Below are 20,733 nucleotides of genomic sequence, written 5' to 3'. Positions count from 1 at the left end.
TTCTATCACTTGGCCCTTTCAGTGTCTGGGTTTGGAATTTGAGTGGCTGGCTGATTTTCATCTTCCTGTAACTGAGTGTCTCAATGGTCCCATAAGAATGTTTTGCTAGAGGGCTAAGGAGGCTGTGGACTGGGGCTTGAGCACAGCTTATGGGGGTCTTGGCTTAGCTATCCTGCAGGGAGCATCCGCGAGCTGTCTGTCCTCTTGATTTCCCAAGAAATGTCAGAATTACAGCTTGCCTGTAGAAGTTTTGCATTCAGGGAAGGAGTTTTTCCCAAGTGGGCTCAATTGCATGCAGAGTGATGTGTTCTATTTCCGGGGGAGTAACCCATGAGAAAAGTTCAGCTCCATCTGTACTCTTCTGGCACACGTATGTCATGCAGAATTCTTGAGTATGACAACAGCGGGGGGAAGAAGCCCCCAAACCCTAGAAACACTATAAGGAATGAAGATTCAGGTCATGCTTGGCCTATTTTCAGTTGATTCTTGAGAACTCTCGCAGATAACAGCGGGGTTTGGAGACAGGACTGGAAGGGCATCACTTATGTTTTCATTACCAACATTCCCAGCTCTTTTAAGTCATTCTTCAGCTGAGTCTCCACCAGATGGTCCTGCGGACAGAGTCGCTATTTGTGCCTCCCATTGACATCTTTTTTTCCGAGTGAGAGACTGCCCCATATGTTAGTGCAATATGTCGCTCAAGGTGAAACATCAATTTGTATTGGTGGGAACCTGCCATTTGCTGTCCCCCTTTTTCTCATGCCTTTTCCTGCCTCTCTGGTCTTTTCTAGGTCTCTGGCCTGTCAGGAGGACCATTGGTGCTGCAGTGGAAGCCAGCGGCTAAATCTCGTGTATGGCGTGGTTAAGGTTGCAGCCTCTCACCTCTGCCTTCCTCCATTTTGGGCTGATTACTTTTGTGCTCTTCCTGAATGGTCTTCGGGCAGAGGCTGGTGGCTCAGGAGAGGTGCCCGGCACAGGGCAGAACAATGAGTCCTGTTCCGAGTCATCAGACTGCAAGGAGGGTGTCATCCTGCCAATCTGGTATCCGGAGAACCCTTCCCTTGGGGACAAGATTGCCAGGGTCATTGTCTATTTTGTGGCCCTGATATACATGTTCCTTGGGGTGTCCATCATTGCTGACCGCTTTATGGCATCTATTGAAGTCATCACATCTCAAGAGAGAGAGGTGACTATCAAAAAGCCCAATGGAGAGACCAGCACAACGACGATTCGGATCTGGAACGAAACGGTCTCCAACCTGACCCTGATGGCCTTGGGTTCCTCGGCTCCCGAGATCCTTCTCTCTTTAATTGAGGTCTGTGGTCATGGGTTCATTGCTGGTGATCTGGGACCTTCCACTATTGTGGGCAGTGCAGCCTTTAACATGTTCATCATCATTGGCATCTGCGTCTATGTGATCCCCGATGGAGAGACTCGCAAGATCAAGCACCTGCGAGTCTTCCTCATCACTGCTGCTTGGAGCATCTTCGCCTACATCTGGCTCTATATGATCCTGGCAGTCTTCTCCCCTGGTGTGGTTCAGGTTTGGGAAGGCCTCCTCACTCTCTCCTTCTTCCCCGTGTGTGTCCTTCTGGCCTGGGTGGCAGATAGGCGACTGCTCTTCTACAAATACGTGCACAAAAAGTATCGCACAGACAAACACCGAGCAATTATCATAGAGACAGAGGGCGACCACCCCAAGGGCATTGAGATGGACGGAAAAATGATGAATTCCCACTTCCTGGATGGGAACCTGGTGCCCGTGGAAGGGAAGGAAGTAGATGAATCCCGCAGGGAGATGATCCGGATTCTCAAGGATCTGAAGCAGAAACACCCAGAGAAGGACTTAGATCAGCTGGTAGAGATGGCCAATTACTACGCTCTTTCCCATCAACAGAAGAGTCGTGCCTTCTACCGGATCCAAGCTACCCGTATGATGACCGGCGCAGGCAATGTCCTGAAGAAGCACGCGGCGGAACAAGCCAAGAAGGCCTCCAGCATCAATGAGGTGCACACCAATGAGCCTGAGGACTTTGTCTCGAAGGTCTTCTTTGACCCGTGCTCTTACCAGTGCCTGGAGAACTGCGGGGCTGTCCTCCTGACAGTGGTGAGGAAAGGGGGGGACATGTCCAAGACCGTGTATGTGGACTACAAAACAGAGGATGGTTCTGCCAATGCCGGGGCGGACTATGAGTTCACAGAGGGCACTGTGGTTCTGAAGCCAGGAGAGACCCAGAAGGAGTTCTCGGTGGGCATCATCGACGATGACATCTTTGAGGAGGATGAACACTTTTTTGTGAGGTTGAGCAACGTCCGCGTGGAGGAGGAGCAGCCGGAGGAGGGGATCCCTCCGATAGTCCTCAATAATCTTCCATTGCCCCGGGCCATCCTGGTATCCCCTTATGTGGCCACAGTCACCATCTTGGATGATGACCATGCAGGCATCTTCACGTTTGAATGTGACACTATTCATGTCAGCGAGAGTATCGGTGTCCTGGAGGTCAAGGTTCTGCGGACATCAGGTGCCCGGGGCACGGTAATCGTCCCCTTTAGGACAGTAGAGGGGACGGCCAAGGGTGGTGGTGAGGATTTTGAAGACGCGTACGGGGAGCTGGAATTCAAGAATGATGAAACAGTGTAAGTAACCTTTCCACATTCTAGCCCCCTCCATCCCTTGCCATCTCTTTCTGTCCTTACGGTTCTTCCTCAGACCGCGTCAATGTCAAACTCGGGTCCCAGCACAGGTGTGCAGGATTTTCAGCAGGCACCCCTGGCAGGGTCCATTTCCAGACCTTCCTTCGGTTTTCTCACTTTAAATGGTCTCTGGGCAGGGAATTCCATGGCAGGATCGAAGGATGCAGAATAATCCGTCCACTGGAACTCAGAATGATATGGCCAGTGGAGATGTGGGGCGACAGAAGTTTTGATGTCAGATTTTGGAGAATTCTTGTGACTAAGCAGGAGCTAGGAGGCCCGTTGGTTCTCTCCTTCCTCCTCTCCTCATGCCAGAGGCTCATGTGAGCCTTGAGGCTGAGCCTTTCCATCCTGAGGCAGAGCCAGCCCAATCAGGGCATCCTCAGGGAAGCAAGTGGCACTGGGTTTTTTCCCCCCAGGGCCATCTTGAGGTTGTATCGTATAACCAGATTTCAGGCATCTCTCCTTCAGTTTGGAAATTGCAAGGTTAGTTGAAACTTGGCAATCTCTGTAAATGCCTGTAGGCTGTTTTATGGTATGAGACTTGCCCAGGCTAGGTGAGATGAGTCAGTATGGCTTAGGTACGGGACGCATCTTGCAGAAGCAGAACTCCCAGAGCAGTGGCCACCTGTCTTTGGTCACAGGTGTGAGCTCTAGAATCTGGCTAAGGAACATAGCAGGCACCTCTCGGGAATTGCAGGAGAAAATACACCTTTGGTGTGGTCATCTCTTATCACGGTCTAGAATTCTCCCAGAAGACTTCTCAGGTTCATGGCCCATTTTGCCCTTCAGATACGGTGCGTGTTGCACTTCCATGACCTTGATCACTGTAAGAGCGCGCCTCAATGAACCTTCCTGTACTAGGTGTTATGGGGTTCATTTTGTTCTGTTTTATTTTTGTTTTTCTCAGATGGATAGCTTTGAAGAAGAAACAGAATGACTTTCCCCAGAATTTGCAGCTTACAGGAAGCCAGACTTTCCAGGGTGGCCAAGGGGAGGGCGGAAACTTGTGTCTGAATTCCTGCTCATATCCACAAGCAAGAAGCAGTCGCAGGAGGGGGCGTGAAGGACAAAAGGGGCATCTAGGAAGGGGGGATGTCAAACTGCTCCAAGAGCCTGCTAAAGACACTGGGAGTGGGAAATGAAAACATACAACTTGAAGGAGAGTGAAGAATGGAACGCACAGAGAGGGGAGCCCTTTGGACTGAGTGGGAGGGTCTCAGAAGCGCTTCCTCCAGGCCCAGGCAGGGGGCAGGGCTCCAAAGGGGTTGGAGGGTGCTGGCAGCAGAGCGGAGTGAGCCGCCCAGGGGACTGTGCTCTTGTCCTCCCTCAGTTTCTTCCTGATAACGTGACTCTGGGCAAGACGTTTAGCCTCGGCTTGAGAACTAAACTGTCTCATCTGCAAAGTCGGAGCAACCGTACTTTCCTTGCCTGGAGGCAGGGTCGGATCTTTTTGTGGATCCCCTCCAACTCTGGGATTTTCTGTACCATAGACATGGGCACCCAGCATAGGTCCTATTTGCACCAGCCAAATACGGAACAGGGATACTGTCTATTGAAGTGAAATAGCCATTGACAAATTGATTGATTAGAGCTCTGTGTAGTCATTCGCTGGGAGGGATAATCATTCGTTTACCCAAGTAAAAACCTACATCTTCTGGAGAATACTGTCCAGCTGTCCATTTCTGTGTGCTCTGGAGAGAGGGTTTCTACATACAAATGAAGGACAGCCCTCGTTGGGAAGACAGACTCCATGCAACTTCTTATGTTTATGGCAACGTCAGTATGTAAGAGGTTATTGTCGGGCATTAAATGACATCAAAACTCCAGCACTGGCTGTGATTTGAGGGACTAGTGGTTTCTCAAATTCGGTACCTACCTATCACAGGCACTGAAGAGTCCTTTTGGACAGGTCAGAAGCTTGGCACCCCATTTCTTTGCCCCATTAACAGTTGTATACATTGGATCTCTGAGTATGACTAACCCTTCCTCAAGCCTATTTGTGTTTTCGGCTTGATTAATATCTTGGTGTAAATGGGCTCCTGAATGATCCCTTCTGATAGCGGTTTTAAATGTAGCTCGAGCTCCACACGTCTGCCATGCAGGCCCAGCTCTCCCAGGGCTCGGGGAACAGGCTAGGTTGCCAGCTATTTTTTTAGGCATGAGTAGACCTCAGCCTACCTTTTTGGTTTTCTTCATTGCAGAAGAATGAGTCCATAACCTGCTAGTCCCCTGTCTTTGCATCGCAGCCCTACCCTTCTTACTTTAGGTTGTGATTTTATGAGAGGCAGTGGGAGGTAGCGGAAAAAGCATGGGCTGTAAATACTCTGGGTTACGATTCTGGCTCTAGTTCTGATTTCTCCAGGTACCCGGGGTAAATTTTATTAATTTATGAGATTATTTCCTCATTGGTAAAGTAGGTCTCTTGCAAGGCTGTCGTGATGATTCAAGACACTGTATGTCATGTTGTTTGTATATGGTAGGTACTTAGGAAATTAATAGGCCATTAATAATAATATCAGTGAGTTAACAATATTCTTTAGAAGACACTGTTGAGGTGATTGGGCTACTTGGATCACTTTGTGACCCTAATTCATAAACTTGCTGGTTTTGGGGTGACCATGAAGATTTCTAATCCAGATTCCTAAAATAGTAGAGCCAGAAAAGACCTTAGAATACCTTCTAGAGGAGTGTTTCTCGAATTTTAACATGCTTCTGAACCATCCAGGAAGCTTGCTAAAACGCAGATTACAGTTCGAAAGGTCGAGAGAAGGGCCCGAGATCCGGCGTTTCTAACAATCTCCTGATGCCTTCGGTCCCAGCTTAGAGCTGAAATGCTTTAAAGCTCTGGGCCAAACCCTGAGACCGGGGAGGGAAAGTGGCCTTTCCGAAGACTTGCTTAACTGAATCAGGAAGGCTTGCATTCCAGTTCCAGTTCCAGTTCCAACTTAGCCAGAACCCGGCTTCTGCTGAGACCTTGCTGGTTGTAGCACCAGTCTGGAGGCTGAAATGGAAACCCCCGTCATACCTATCCGGAAGCTGGGTGAGGCCTGGAGCACTTCCACTTTCCAGTCCCTCCCTCTCCCTGTAACTTGCTTTGCTCACCAAGCTTGGAAGCGTTGGCAGTGTCGCCCTCAGTACGCGCTTCTAAAAACCTACTCAGGTTGGAGCCAGGCCTGTGCTCTGCCGATACCATTGGGCTCTGAATTTACTCGTTTGGTTTTAGGCTATACTTCTTCAAGATGTCTTTAGCACCACGGGAGGATAGGAAACCCATGGACGCTGAGGTCTGACACACAGATGTGCGCCCGTCACTCCCCAGCTGTGTAACTTGAACAAGTCATTTCACCTGTCCAGGCCCCAGATACTCAGTTGGAATGTCAGGAACAGCGCTTTTTCTCCTGCAGGGGAGTGGGAAGTATACATACAAACATGAAGACAATGCACCTGCAGCCCCGTGCCTGCTCATCGAAGGTGCTCAGTCATTCAACAAACACTTATGAGATGTCTGCTATGTACCAGATGCATTCCCGGGGACTGGAGATGATACATGAATAGGACAGACGGGCGTTTCAGCTCTCAAGGATCTTCTCCAGTGAAGAGGCTACAAGGTATGCAGACAGATCAAAACACCCGGGAGAAGTGCTCTGGTTGAGAGACGCTCAATAAAAGAGAAATGAAAGCTGTCCGCTGTGTGTGTGACACCACGGAAGCTTCTACAGCAACCTTCGCAGAGGACGCGGCAGTGAAGCAGACAGAGTGGGGATGGGCGCCTGACGCCCTTAATCCCACATTCCAATAAACGCTTGACATTTGAGAGAGAGCCTGTTGACATCTTAATGATCTAGAAGAATCCCCACCTCTGTGACTACCACTACAGTATATCCTTAGAATTACGGTCTCCTGCAAACAATAACAAAACCTCGTGGAGATACACAGGCGTGCTGCCAGCCCGTTCATCTCGCTCCCTAAACCCGCATCTGCTCTCGTATCCCAGACTCACGGGGTGTTTCTGCAGAATAACAGAATACTGCAGCTCATGGACCTTTAGGGTCTCTCTCTGAGAATAGTCAGAATCACCAATGTCAAAGAGGCAAAGGCCAAAATCTATCACAACTAAAAGGCAGAGGCCTCTGTAGAAGAGAATAGCGTATTAGCTGTGCCTCATAGCTTCCCGTCCAATTAGGATGTTAAAGCCTGAAAGTATCTGACCTCCTGCTGTTCTAAATTATGAAGCTGAGATTCAGAGAGGGAAAGTGACTTGTCTGATATCACACAGCTAGACAGGTTAGAAAGTTAGAGCTGGCGAGGTCTTTTTGGAGCCTACTGATTTAATGTCTCCCCCTCCCGGTTTGGACTTTCTTATTTTTATCCATCAGAACAATGTTAACTTTGGAAAGGTGCTCGGGAAGTACAGATCTAACGGTATGACGTGACTAATATCCTAACTTAGAATAATAACATATTATGGACTATTTTTAATCTCTTGGTTCACCTTGAGACTCTTCAGGAAGAAAAATATTGAACCCATAGAAATTAAAAAAAAAAAAAAACACCAACTACTGTCTTCATGATCTCTTCCTGAGAAAAGGTGTGACAAGCATAGCTGGGATGTCTTATAGATAGTGCTGGTAAATTGGAGACGGGACCTCGTTCCATGAAATAATGACATTTTTTCAAAATTCTGCAGGCCATTCTCTTCCAGGTGTGCTTTCTCTGTAAAGTTTCCACCCCAGGGAATCTTTCCATCAAAATCTGGCGTGCTCCAGGACACAGTTTGCACCTTCTCCAATTTAACTGGAACATAGTAGGCCTTTTCTTTCTCTTTGGCTCAGCAGGCTGTTCGGACAGTCTCTTCCCTTGCCATGGGGGAGATTATTTGACCCTAGAATGCCCTTCTGTGCTTGAAAAGAGTCACGGGGTGCCTGGGTGGCTCAGTGGGTTGGGCTGCTGCCTTCGGCTAGGGGCATGGTCCCGGGGTTCTGGGATCGAGTCCCTCATGGGGGTCTCTGCTCGGCGGGGAGCCTGCTTTTCCCCCTCTCTCCCTCTGCCTGCCTCTCTGCCTACTTGTGATCTCTGTGTGTCAAATGGATAAATAAAATCTTTAAAAGAAAAAAAAAAAGAGTCACAGGCTGCAAGGTTAGTGAGGGTAGGAGCAGGGTGGAGGTCACGGTCATGCTCCCTCAGGTGGCATCCCTCCCTTTCACTTTCCTTCTGCCTTCAGTGCCTGACTTCCCGTAACGAGATCGCTCTCCAGCCAATGGTAAACAGTGGGTTACCAGGACCCATGTCTTCGTGGAACTCACAGAGGAGCTCCGTCCGTGGCTCCGCGTGGTCCTGACGAAGGGAATTCATAGCTCAGCCAGCTGTGGAATGGAGTACTTAATAGTACGAGGGAACATATCAGATAGTGTTGCTCAACTCTCGTGCTTTCCCTTCTGGGCCCACAGGAGTGATGAAAGGCTATGTGGCCTTTTTAGCAGAAGCTTTGGATAGTGTGCCCAGAAAGACCTTACATCCTGATCATTTTTTTCATAATTACTGAAATGGTCAAAGATGATGTCAAAGAAGGTCATATTCCAATTCTGGGATCCATAAGACACCCCAAGTCTGGACACATCTACAGAAATCTCCACAAGTCCTTGGGGTACCTGGGTGGCTCAGTGGGTTAAACCTCTGCCTTTGGCTCAGGTCATGATCCCAGGGTCCTGGGATCAAGCCCCACATCAGGCTCTCTGCTCAGCGAGGAGCCTGCTTCCCCCTCTCTCTCTGCCTGCCTCTCTGCCTACTTGTGATCTCTCTCTGTCAAATAAATAAATAAAATCCTTAAAAAAAAAAAAACTCCACAAGTCCAGAGCCTTCCAGGTTAATTTGAGGGGCTGAGGTGCAGTATCTCCTGGCAGCCTTGGACCGCTCAGCATGCCCTCTGCCCGACTTGATCGGAGATCGTATGCAGCCCAGCATCTGGTGTGCCCACCCCTGCTCTTCTCATGCTGCCTTGCCCTCCGGTATGCGACAGCATAGCGGTGCACGGTTGGAGAGTCCACCGGCCAGAACGTTAGGTTGGTTTGAGGAGACAGGAGCATGGCCATTGGAGACGATCACATGACTGGCCAGTCGGGAAGTGAAGCAGTCTTACCCTCAGTGTCTTTCCTTCTTGGAGAGGAGCTAGTTGGGCCCCAGGCAGTAATAATAGATACTGATGGAGATCCTGCCACAAGCCGCGGTTATTTTGTTTTGATTCTTCTGGTTCTTCTGGTCATTTCCTTGTTCATTCACAAGAATGATAGACAGGAACAAAGCCAGGTGGGTGAGTGGGGAGGATTTTCTTGTTGTCCAGCCTTTCATCAACTTCTCCGGTGTAGCTGGGTGGTACATGAGCCCTGATTTCTTCTCTACCCATTGGCTGTGACGCTGTCAGTTCCACAAGGAAGGTAGTAGAGTCTAGAGCTCAATCGAGATCTGTTTTCTTGTTTTTTTAAACCAGAAACTGAGCTATGCTTCCAGAAACAATAGAAAGCCCTGGCATAGAGTCAGTCGTATGTAACGGACAGTTGGAGGGCGAGAACTCCTTGATCTGCAAATAGAGCAAAATCCCCATATTTAAATTCTGCACAAGTCAGAAGCATTTTGCAGGAATCAGATGCTTTGAGGGTTTTGCTAAATGACCACGAAGGAAGGCACCAGGCAGACATTCTCAGGTGGTGTGATAGTTACCATTCATAGAAATTCTATTCCAATTCCTACCACCTACCAGGTACCCAAGTAGGAAATTACCTGGATACACAGAAATGAAGATAAAGTTGAAGGTGGAACTTAATTCTTTATGGAGAAGCTTGTTTTTCTGAAAACAGAGTCACCACTCGGTGTGTGTATACATTTGCGCTTAGCCACGGGTATGGCGCCATCCTGACCCCCACCTCCAGCTAAGAGTCAGCACACAGGGACGGAACCTGGTTAACCTGGTTAACCTGTCCCTGCCTGAGCCCAGTCCGGTTACCACCTGGTGGTTGGGCTTCACGAACCAGATACAGACAATGCTCTGTTGGGGGTGCTTTAATTGGTGCTTTCAAAATAGGACATCTTGATAATAAACTCAATACTCAGAACACGGCTGCAAACCAAATTATAGATTATAGATGACTAATACCGCTTCTTCTCCCTAGTGGTCCACGTCTTTCCGGAGCCATTGGCCTTGATTTGTCTATCTTTGGTGTTGCCTTGTGAGTGCCAAATGATTTCTCCTTGTGAACCCCATTACCGCCTGACCCTGTCTGTCCCAGCCGTGGTGATCGGGGGCGAGCTCCACCACCATCGCTGGGGCTAACCATGGCCCTGGCTGCAAATCCCCGGATGTGTTTGCTTTATTCCCCTGCTCACACCGCACTTTCTATTTGAATATTCTTTTCTTACACTCACTGTCTCTTTCCAACGTCCCTAGCTGCAGACTTTCTTTCTCTACTCTACACGCGTCAGGTGCTGTCGCCACAAGAGCTGTGGTTTCCACTCCCGCCACACTCAGTGCCTTCTTCTCCGCCTCCTTGAGTCTCCTCATTTATTCTTATCCTGTTTCCTGCATCCTTGTCCCTCACACCGCCGGCATCTGTACTGGGGTTGCCTCGTGTCTCCTGTCTGATCCATGCCTTCTTCGAGTGATCAAGAACGAGCTGGGAGCATCCCTTAAGCAAGCCTGTCATTTGGACAGAGAGAATGAGCTTCCCAATAATCCCAAGAAGACATATGTCCCCCAGGAAGCAAACCACTCATCGTGGTGCCCTTTCCCCCTTCATCACAAAGTCTCTGCCTGACGAGAAGGTTGCATTGTAGGGATCTGCACCGACTAGAAGTGGCAGCAAACACTGCCAGGCAGGGGAGCCCTCGAGACCACCCTCTCTTTCTGATGCTCTCCCTGCTGGCCCACATGGTCTCTGTCTCCTGAGTCTCTGTTTCTGTCCGTGGCCTTTTCCCTTATTGCTTCTAGCTTGCGGCGAGACCTCACAGACCGACTGTCTGAGCTCATGGCTCCTCTTTCCATTCAGCTCTTGGCTCTTCCCTGGAAGGATCTTCTACCTCAAATTCTCAAGAGAGGGAATCTTATGAGTCCTTTTTTCCCCCTCCCCCCTCTCCCCAAGTTGGCCATGTCCAAGTCCACTGGCCAGATATGCCTTGGTTGCCCTGAGTCAAGCCAAGATCCCCCGACCCCAACAGTTAATCTGCCAGAACCAGACGGTGGGGTAGAAAAATGAAGTTGCCATGAGGATTCCATGGTAAGCTACCTAAAGCAATTGTGTCTGTCAGTGGTGACAGTGTCCCTTAGAAGATAGCACCAGCGGAGACAGTCACCTGTCACCTCCAAACTGGCATCTAGAGGGTCTGCCAAGAGAGCACTGATTTCACTGTGGTCTGTGCTGGGGCTGCAGGCTGGAGAAGGGGAGAAAGAGCCCCCTCAGGAGGTCCCAGCTTGATCAGTTCATCAAGCTGACCACAGACCAGCAGCCGAGATCAAAGTGGCCTCAGTCCAGGTCAACAGAAAACATTCGATGCCCAGTGGCATAAATCTCAAGACTACTGGTGTCCCTTCTCCCCCCTCCCTAAAGTCTGTCCTCTCCAGGAGACTAGCGTCAGAAGATGAGCCGATGTCATTTTCGACTGTGCTATTTGGGTACTGAGTCACTTTCAAAGCCTCTTCCTGGGTTTAGGTTTCCAGACCGGCCTGTGTTCCAGACCAGGACAGAAAGCTCTCCTCCCTCCTGTGCTCGCCAGGGACAGAGTGACAGGCTTTCCTTTGCCACCCCTCCCCAGCCAGACAGCTGGTCAGCTGGACATAGCTGGAGCCAGCAGGCACCCCTTCTCTGTCTTTGGAGCTGTAACCTGACACGCTTCCAGGAGCTCCCCGGAAGCCAGAGTATTCCCGTCTCCAGGTGGAACAGTGTGTGACCGTCAGCTGCCTGTGTCCCTGGGCACAGGGCTAAGCTGTGAGATAGGGCTCCTCTCATGTCAACTGCAGTCAGTTCCTAGTGATGGTCCAGGGGACCATCTTGAAAAGGACTTTTGAGGCTGGTCTCTGGGCTCACCTGTAGCTACAAGAAGGAACCTCTAGTCCTGGGGGGAGAGATGGAAGGAACTTCATGGGATTAAGAATCTCAGAGTTTCCGTTTCAGTAAAGGGCATTAGCGTGAAGTTGCCACTCTAACATGGGGCCAATCCTGATGGGAAGAAACTTCCTGAATCACTCTCTTCTTTATCCTACATAACATAGAACTTTCTTCTATTCCCCAGATGAATCCGTAAGTTCCCGTTGGACACACGAAGCAGAGGATTTCCTTGTCAGACTGAAATCTTCCAGAACCCCTGCTAGGCTAGTGGGTTTCACGAGCTAGATCAGTGGTTCCCAGCCAACTCCCTACACAGGCCATTTTAATTATCTGCCCCTCCTCATGGAGCCCATGTTTTAGAAGATTCGCTGAAAATTAATTAGATTTTCATTTTTTTCATAATAGCAAAAGATAAGTTGTGTTACTACAATGAGTTAATCTAATTCTAGCCAAAGCAAAGAGGAATGGCATTTAATTAACCCATGTGGATGGCTGGAAGAAAATATACTTTCTGGTTTGGGGGCTGGGGAGTGAGTAGAATGAACACAGCCAAGGGCCGACTTTCAGAGGAACTGTCTGATACAAAATGCTCTAAAACTATAAGGCACTAATTGTTTAAAGGTACTTTGATGAAGGTGACCCCATGGGGAGGTCAGGATTCCGGAGAACATATCAGAATGTACTATATCAGACTATAGGGCATGGTATTGGTACCTAGGCTTCACCATTGTTTGGACCTTGGGGGAAAGACTACTATTTTTTTTTTTTACATAATAAAATTTGGAATATTTACATGAACATTTTTATAAAGTAAGGATTTTGTCATACCACAGGAGTGACATTATCATTTTCTTCAGATTAGGAAACCAAGTCTAAGAAATATTAAGTAATTTGCCCTAGAGCACAGAGCTTTTAAAGGCAGGTATCAAAACCAAGATCTTCTGATTCGAAATCACACATTCTTTTTACGATGTTCTATATTTTAGCCTCAGAGTAAGGTATGAGGCTGAAAGCAGCAGGCATTCTTCTCCTCAGATGGAAGAAGCTAAGGGCACATCCGCCATCCCTTCTTTGACAGCAAGAGTTGGCTGCTCTCCTTTTAATTCAGGGGCCCCTGGGCTCAGGGACGTTGGCAAGGGCCAAATAAACTCCTTAACGCCCAGCCCAGAAGTCTGGATCACCCCTCCTTGACTGCTGGCTCAGCCCCGCCCGTGCCCAAGCTGGTGCCCCAGGACTCTTGCTTGTGCCATTTACTATCAGGAACCACCCATGGGTGATGCTTTGGCCTGCTGCCTGGGCAAGAGGGCAAGGCTGGCGCAGGACCGTGTGTTCAGGTCCAGGGGGCCTCTTCGGAGGCTGTGTCTGATGGCATCTAGGAGCAGGGCTTAGAGGGAGGGATGTTAAGAGAGAACAGGAAAGGCTCAGCCAGAGCCCCCCAAGAGCCTATGAGAGCTTCAGTGAGACCCGAAGCAGCAGGAGAGTGCAAGCCGGACCCAGGTGTCCGTCCCTCAGGGTACCGTCCGTAGACACACTTAGGATCATCCTGTGAGCTTGACACGGTGAGAAGAGGCCAGGTCCTGGTCCTCACAAAGTTCCCAGTCTGGCAGGAAGAGAAGTGTGTTGGAAGAGCTGCCTATGTGGAATTTAAGAAATAAAATGAATGAGCAAAGGGGAAAAAGAGAGAGAGAGGTAAACCAAGGAACAGACTCTTAACTAGAGAACAAACTGAGGGCTCCCAGAGGGGAGGTGGGTAGGGGGGTGGAGGGGTGGGGATTGAGGAGTGTGCTTGTGGTGATGAGCACTGGGTGTGGTATGGAAGTGTTGAATCACTACATTGTACACCTGAAACTAATATGACCCCGAATGTTAACTAACTAGAATCTAAATACAAACTTAGAGTTGCCGTAGAAGAGGGGACCTCTTCAGGCCGTGGCCACACAGATGTATTACCACCTGCCTTTGTTGGGATTCGGTTAGGAGGCCTTAGAGGTGACCTTCTCCTGTAGTCACCCCAGAAGGACTTGTGGAGAAGAATGGCTAATTGGCTTGGCTTGTGGGGTGCCCACAGATAAAAGCACAAGTTGTCCTCAGGAGTATATGGTCCCCAGGCAGGCCCTGTCCTCAGACCAGAGCAGCACCCAGCTTTTCCCCATGCCTGTCACCTGTCATAGAGACGCCAAAAAATGTCTGTTGAATGAATGAATGAATGAATGAACGAACGAATGAACAGAGTGAATTCCTGGCGTGTCTTCTGTCTCTGTACCACTTCCGGTTTGGACGAAGACCAGGGATGCCCCGCTCTCCAGGGCTGCCTCCTTTCCTCTCCCAGTTTCAGTGAGATCCATGGGGCCCTCTGAACTCCGGTGTCCCTGAGCTTCTCCACAGCCTGACCCCTGCCTGGCACCGCTCCTCAGAGGGTCTGTGCCTGGACTGTTCATGGACTCAGCTACCTCTGAGTACAGGCTGCCTTTCATGCTCAGGAGACACCCTGTAATTCAATTAGGAGCTCCCTCCAGGGAGCATGTAATTATGTCCTATCTGGGCCTTGTAATGACAGCCCCCTGCCACCGCACAGGGAGCTGCCCTGTTCAGCTGCCCAGAACCTTTCCCTGGGAGGGAGCTAATCTACTTAGCCCAAATTGGATGCAGTTCTGCACTGTACTTCCCCGAAGGCCTTAGAAAGAGTCCCACTAGCAGCAAGGAGGGAACCTGAGGGTTTACCTCATACTGCTCGGCTCTTTGCCATGAGCCCCCCTGCCCAAAATTGTTCTTGGCTGAGTGGGAGGCTGAGAACCCCATTCCCCTCTCATGGTCAGAGCCCCTGGGTGTCCCCAAGCCCTCCTGGGGGTTAGAAGGGAGAGGAAAGGAGATTGAAGGCCTGTTTTCCATGTTAGCTTGGTGAGGAGGGGGGCAGTGTTAGGTCAGTTGAGTTACCTGGTACTTTGCCTGGAAGATTCAAATGTTGCACTTTGTGGAGGGTGACACCTGCTGTTTTGAGCTGTGGGAGAATTGCCTGTGCTCTGTAGTGACTTTCTTCGCTCCTTCAGGCTCAATTTCTGTGAAATGTTCTAGGTGGGGAAGCAACTCAGTCTGATGTGAACAGTGCTCAGGGTGGTCTCCCCCCTTCCACCTCCCTACCTACACCTTGAGCCCTCCTCTTAAGGAACCCACATCCTTTACTTGCCATTATGTGGGATCTGCCAAAAATGCCATTGGCAGCCTGTACTGGGTTGAAAAAAGTCCATCCACCCAGATTCCTGTCTACCCCGAACGTCAGAATGGGACCTCACAGTAATTAGGGTGGACCCTAGCTCCTATGCCTGGCATCCTTATTGGAAGGCCATGTGACAACAGAAACAGAGGTGCAGAGAGATCTAGCTACAAGCCAGGGGGTGCCAAGGATGGCCGGCAAATGCCAGAAGCTGGGAGAGAAGCGTGGGATAGATTCCCCCTCAGAACCTCCAAGGAAGGAATCAACCCTGCTGACCTTGATTTCAGACTTCTAGCCTTCAGACCCATGAAAGAACAAATTTTTATTGACTTAAGCCACCAAGTTTGTGGTAATTTGTTATAGCAGCTGCAGGAAGCTAATACCCAAGCCCTGCCTAGCGCCTGCTCTAAACTTCAGTGAGTGAGGGACCTCGTGCTCACGGTCAAGGGGTGGGTGCAGAGAAGAGCACCACCAGTGGGGTTAACGTTAACCGATAGTTCCCTGGGGCAGAGGAGGCCAGAGCTCATTTAACAGCTTTGTTATATGTGGACTGTCATTTAACAGCTTTGTTATATGTGGACTGTCATTGTTAACCTTTCAAATTCCTGTTTGCAGATTATATGAGGGTCCAGGAAAAAAAAAAAAAAAAAGGCCACTTTCTCGAACTCATTGACCCAAATCAGTCTAGTTCCTTTATTACTGCTATTCTAATGGCCTCCTCTTTTGTCTTCCTGTCTCCTTGGTCCCAGTCCACTGGTAGTTCTTGGTAATTGCCCAGGGGCTCCAGCTCATGCTGCGTGACCTGCGTGCCCATTTCTCCCTTTCCACCCTTCCGGTGGCTAAACTCTGGGCCACTGACCACAGTGCCCCACCGTGTGGTTAAGAGTCTGCCATTTCGTGACTGGGAGGCAACAGGAGGGCCTGTTCTCCAGATCTTCTCTCCCTCTGGTCTTCCCTGGTGCCTTGCAGCTGTCCCTGAGATCCAGATGTGTCACCTGCTTGTCCTGAAACACAGAAGGACACATTTCCTTCTGTAAAATGAGGCAGGCCTGGATGGGACATGACAGCCTGAGAGCAAGGGAGCCATGCCTATCTGTGATGAAAGGAGGACGGCCCTCGCAGGTGAGTAGGGGGCGTACTGGGTGAGCGTCAGGGAGCTGGAGGACAGAATTTTGCTTGATCGCCAAGGAGGTCACCAATGACAGAAGTAGGAGAGTGACAATGTGGGTAGAAGCCCAGATATCCATAAGAGGGTAATAGAGCAGGGTGGTTAAGGGCGCCGACCAGGTGTCCCACTGACCATGTCAGGAGTCCCTGCTTGCCTACTTATCGGTGATGTGAGCTAGGGCAAGTTACCTAACCTTTCCCTTCACTTCACTCATATGTATAATGCGGATAATAATAGTACCTCCCTCACAGGCTTGGTGTGAGGATTGAAAATGACTGTCAAACATTTAACTCGGTGCCTAGTCTAAATTACTCATCAGGCGTATCATGCTAGTTGTTAGTTAAGTAATTAACGAACAGAGTCGTGGCCATGTCGCTGCTGTTCTGACTTATGTGGGCCGGCATTGTGCTCAGGTTTCGCCATCAGTGGTTGTATTCCTTCTCTGAGCCCAAGGTGAGCTTTTAGGAAGACAGTTGATCTAAAGATAGAAAGCCAAAAAGTCTCGTCTGGAGGAAGGTAGAGGGAAATATCATTATCTGGGCTTTCTTTGACGATGTCAGGGAACATGACAGGCTGGTCTCCAAGGAGAGAGCAGCCTCAGGCCGGGGTGAGAGGTGACCTTGGGGTTGACTCCTCTGCATCTGGATGTGGACTTTATGGGACATGTTTGGGAGATGAAGGGAAGGAAAGAAGGAACGTGGAAAGAGAAGGAGAATAAAAGGAGAGGAGGGGCTGAGAGGATAATTACATGTGAAATCACTTGCTGGTGGGACTCTGGGGCTGGGACGACACAGTAATGGTAATGCAGGCTCCCAAGGGCTCTTGGGTATCTCCGAGCCCCAAGTCAGCAGTGTTGAGGCCTGTCTCACTGGACTTGCCCTCTAGGCCCCACGCTACACCATCCACCCAGAGCTTGTTGCTGATCAGGAAACTTAAACGGAACAATTACTGTTTCAGAATGGGGTCGTGTGATGAAAACTACAAGCTCGTGGGGCCTGGGCTCCTTCAGAAGGAGAGCCCTGCTCTGGACAGCCAAGTGATCTGGAGCAAGAGAAGCCCGGCTCCCATAGTGCTGTCCAAGGTGCTGCCCTCCCCCCATGCCTCCCGGAAGAGGAAGTTCACTTAGTTCACTCGCAAAGAGTTTAATCTTTTCCAGCCGGATCCTGGCTTTCCCAATGAGGGCTTCCTTTTTTCCCTTGTATTCGGAAATGACTCACCCTTGCCTTTATCTTATGTAAGCAAGGCAATTTTCTGTCACCTAATGAAGTGCCAGATAAGAAGATTGCCATTTACTTAGTATTTGCCATGTGCCAGCTATTATACTAGGTGTGTGACATGTATTATTTATGATCCTTCCACCAGTCTGACGTTGGTCTAACCCCATCCCCACCCTGCCCACTCTGCCTGTTTCCTTATTCATGGTACAGGATATTACTAAATTGAAGTCAGATATTTGAAGATTAAGCTTGGGTTTGATAGATGTTCATCCTTCCCACAGTTGTGCAGAGTTTTCAACTAAAATTTCCCATGGTTGGGGCCTGGATGTGATCCCTGACATTGTGCCTCTTGTCTCTGAAAGTCTCATTGTTTGATTCCTGCCTTGACATGTCCCCATTCACATCTCTTCCTGCTCAAGAAGACCTTCCCTGCAGAATTCTTGGTCTCTTCTCAGCTTCTGGTCTCTGACCAGGCACTTCTTAACTGCTGGCTAAATCTTGTCCTAGCATTTACTTGGTGGAGCACATGTAATTGCATTCGTGTAGGTCAAAAACAATCATTTTGGCCACATCCTGTGGCTCATCCAACACTAGGGATCCAGTGTTTTTAGTTTGTCTCTGTATGAACGTTGCTTCCTCTAAACTTCCATGGGCTATTTCCTAAGCAAGAGGAGGTAAAATGCTGCCCATTCCCACCCTTCAACTCCCAACACTTGGAGGTTGCCCACTTTTTAAATGGTCACATTTACTGCCACCACCCAAGGCTGAAGAGACTCCCTTTGTGTTAGGGCTTAGACCTTAGCCATGGTGCCTGAATGTCTTTCATATCCCCTTCTGCAAATGCCCTCCCCATGCCAACCAAGCAAGGAAGCCAAGAGACAAAAACTAAACCAAATATGGTATTACACAGTATAAAGGGCAAGAACATTGGCTTTGGAGACAAGTGGACCTATGTTTGAATGCTGATGCTGCCACTCTTCAGCTGTGTGTACCAGCTTTCTATTGCCACATAGTAAATTACCACAAACAACACTCATTATCTCTCAGGTTCCATGGATCAAAAGTCTAGAAACAACTTAGCTGAAATCCAGGTGTTGACTGGGACTCTGATCTTATCTTTGGGTCCTTTCCCGAGTTCAAGTGGTTGTTGGCAGAATTAATTTCCTTGTATGGCTTGCTTCTTCAAGGCCAGCTTTCACCTCTTTTAAAAGGCTCCTCTCATCAGGTCAGGCCCACCCTGAATCATTTCCCTTAAAGTCAAGGCCTTAAAAGTTAATTGACTAGGGACCCTAGTTATATCTGCAAAATTCTTTCACCCATGTCTTATGATATAATCATGGCACATAACCTTTACCAGGCTCACAGATCCCACTCCTACTTGAGGGATTACACAGGGCATATATGGAAGAAGGGAAAAGAATCCAAGGGCCACTTTAGGATTCTGTCGACCATGCTCTGTGACTTCAGGTCAAATGCCTAATCTCTCTAAGATTCCATTTCCTTATCTGGAAAAAAAGAAGATGATAAAACCATCCATATGGAGTGATTACAAAGACTAAATGACATACAATATGTTGTAAACAGTGACAGACAGTAGACACAAGCAGGATTTCCTTCCTTTTGTTGTTCATCTGTCCTGCAGTCTTTGTGATTTGAAATACTGTAGAAAACCATTCCAAGGAATCAGAATGATGCCAGAAAGTGTAGCTGATTCTTTTCATTTGCCATAGTTCTGTTCCGTAGAGTTGTTGCAAACACTGAATTCGTGAATACTAAAACATTGCGTGGTGGGGAAACGCACTTTGGTTCCTGAGAGCCTCTCTCTGGTCATAACATTTTCATTAACTGGCAACACTTTAAGTGTGTTTCTGTTTAAGGATACCTTTATTTAATAGAGACTGTTGATTAGTTATCATTTCACAGCACTGTAGCTGATTCTTGAATGAAGATCATCTAACACAGATATTCTCCAGAAGGCATATCGCAAACTTCTCGCCCATAGCAACACCAGGCAGCACTTCGGCACGGTGCTCCTGGGCCAATTTTATTTATTCATTTTTCAAAATTTCTGTTTATTTTTCTTAAGTAAACTCTAGGCCCAACATGGGGCTCGAACTCATGACCCTGAGATCAAGGTTGCATGCTCTGTGGACTGAGCCAGCCAGGTGCCCTGTTTGGGGGTCATTTTAAATAGCAAAATAAAAAAAATTTAAGAAACCACCAAAATGTGGAAAATGTGGCACTAAATAGATGGCAGAAAGGCACTTGTCTTCAGTACGAGATGAAACAAGAAGGCAGAGCATCACCTTGGTCGACCACCTGGGAGCACGTAGTCAGGTGACCTGGATTTTATAAACATGCAGATATATATATATATACAGTAGGGTTATTTTTTCATGGCTAGATCCAGGTGCAGGAGCCAAGGCCAGAAATTAAGAATCCTTTCCCCCCTTTCCCTTGCTGGGCCTCTTTGGAGAGCACCCATCCCCTCAATACCTTTCACAGCTCTTCTGGGGTACCATTAAAAGAGGGAAACTGAGTCACTACTGATTAAAGAAAAAAAAATTTGCATGTCACCTGGCACTAAGGGGTGAAATGTGCTCTGGTAGCCTTGTGAAGACCAGGACTAGCCCTGGGCTTTGTGGCAGACCCAGATTCCTGCCAGAGGTGCTTTGACTTGAACTTTTGGACGTGGCATTGTGGCTGCTACAGACCTCACACAGCCCAGAATGGGGAGGCATCCACAGTGGCCATTAGATTTCCAAGAAGGTTGATGAGGTGATGTCTAGGTGGCTAGAGCTGGGTGTGCATGGGCCAAACATGGTGTCTTTTACTCTCTTTCTTTTGCATGTAGTGAAGGATTGCATGCAGCCCCAGCTGGTGGTGGCTTTGAGACACATGCATGGCCTTGCAGAGGAAAACTTAAACCGAGCCTCTACTTTGGACACTTCAGACATGCTGTCTTTTGGTCCTTCCTTCCTTCCTTCCTTCCTTCCATTCATCTGCTTTAAAACCAGCTCTGCTGAGTGCCTGTCTTTTCATCTCTTCATTGGTGACATTGGAACCCTTCCCATCTTCCTACCCTAATGGTGGCTCATTAAAACCCAGTAGCAATGGCTGTATATGCTGGGCAGCAACTGCTGTGGGGCCGAAAAGGGGGCTGGGGATTCAGTGTTGGACAGCAGGGTGGTGCAGTGGCTTTCTAGGGCAGGTGAGCTCATTTGTTCCTTTCGTCCTTCTTTTGTTCCCCCTCCCCTACTCCTTTTACTGAACCAAAGGAAAACAGAAAACAATCAGCTGTTTGGCAATGTGGCTGTTTTGGGTACCAAGCCTGCCATCTGCGGGGAG

At 48.8% G+C, this 20,733-nt stretch overlaps 1 protein-coding gene across 6 annotated transcripts in view; it reads left to right on the top strand.

Moving 5' to 3' along the window:
- Positions 1–853: 853 nt before the first annotated feature.
- SLC8A3 (solute carrier family 8 member A3) overlaps positions 854–20,733 on the top strand; it is a gene marked incomplete at its 5' end in the record, with an annotated part of 117,194 nt that continues 97,314 nt past the window's right edge. For all 6 annotated transcript variants that reach the window (XM_080807384.1, XM_080807383.1, XM_080807381.1 and 3 more), the window contains one exon: positions 854–2,637. In XM_080807384.1, coding sequence (XP_080663510.1) covers positions 854–2,637 — 1,784 coding nt within the window. The remainder of the gene's footprint in view (positions 2,638–20,733) is intronic.

The sequence above is a fragment of the Martes martes genome, assembly GCF_963455335.1.
Source record: "Martes martes genome assembly, chromosome: 7".
Taxonomy (NCBI): domain Eukaryota; kingdom Metazoa; phylum Chordata; class Mammalia; order Carnivora; family Mustelidae; genus Martes; species Martes martes.
This window is presented reverse-complemented; position numbering and strand designations above follow the sequence as displayed.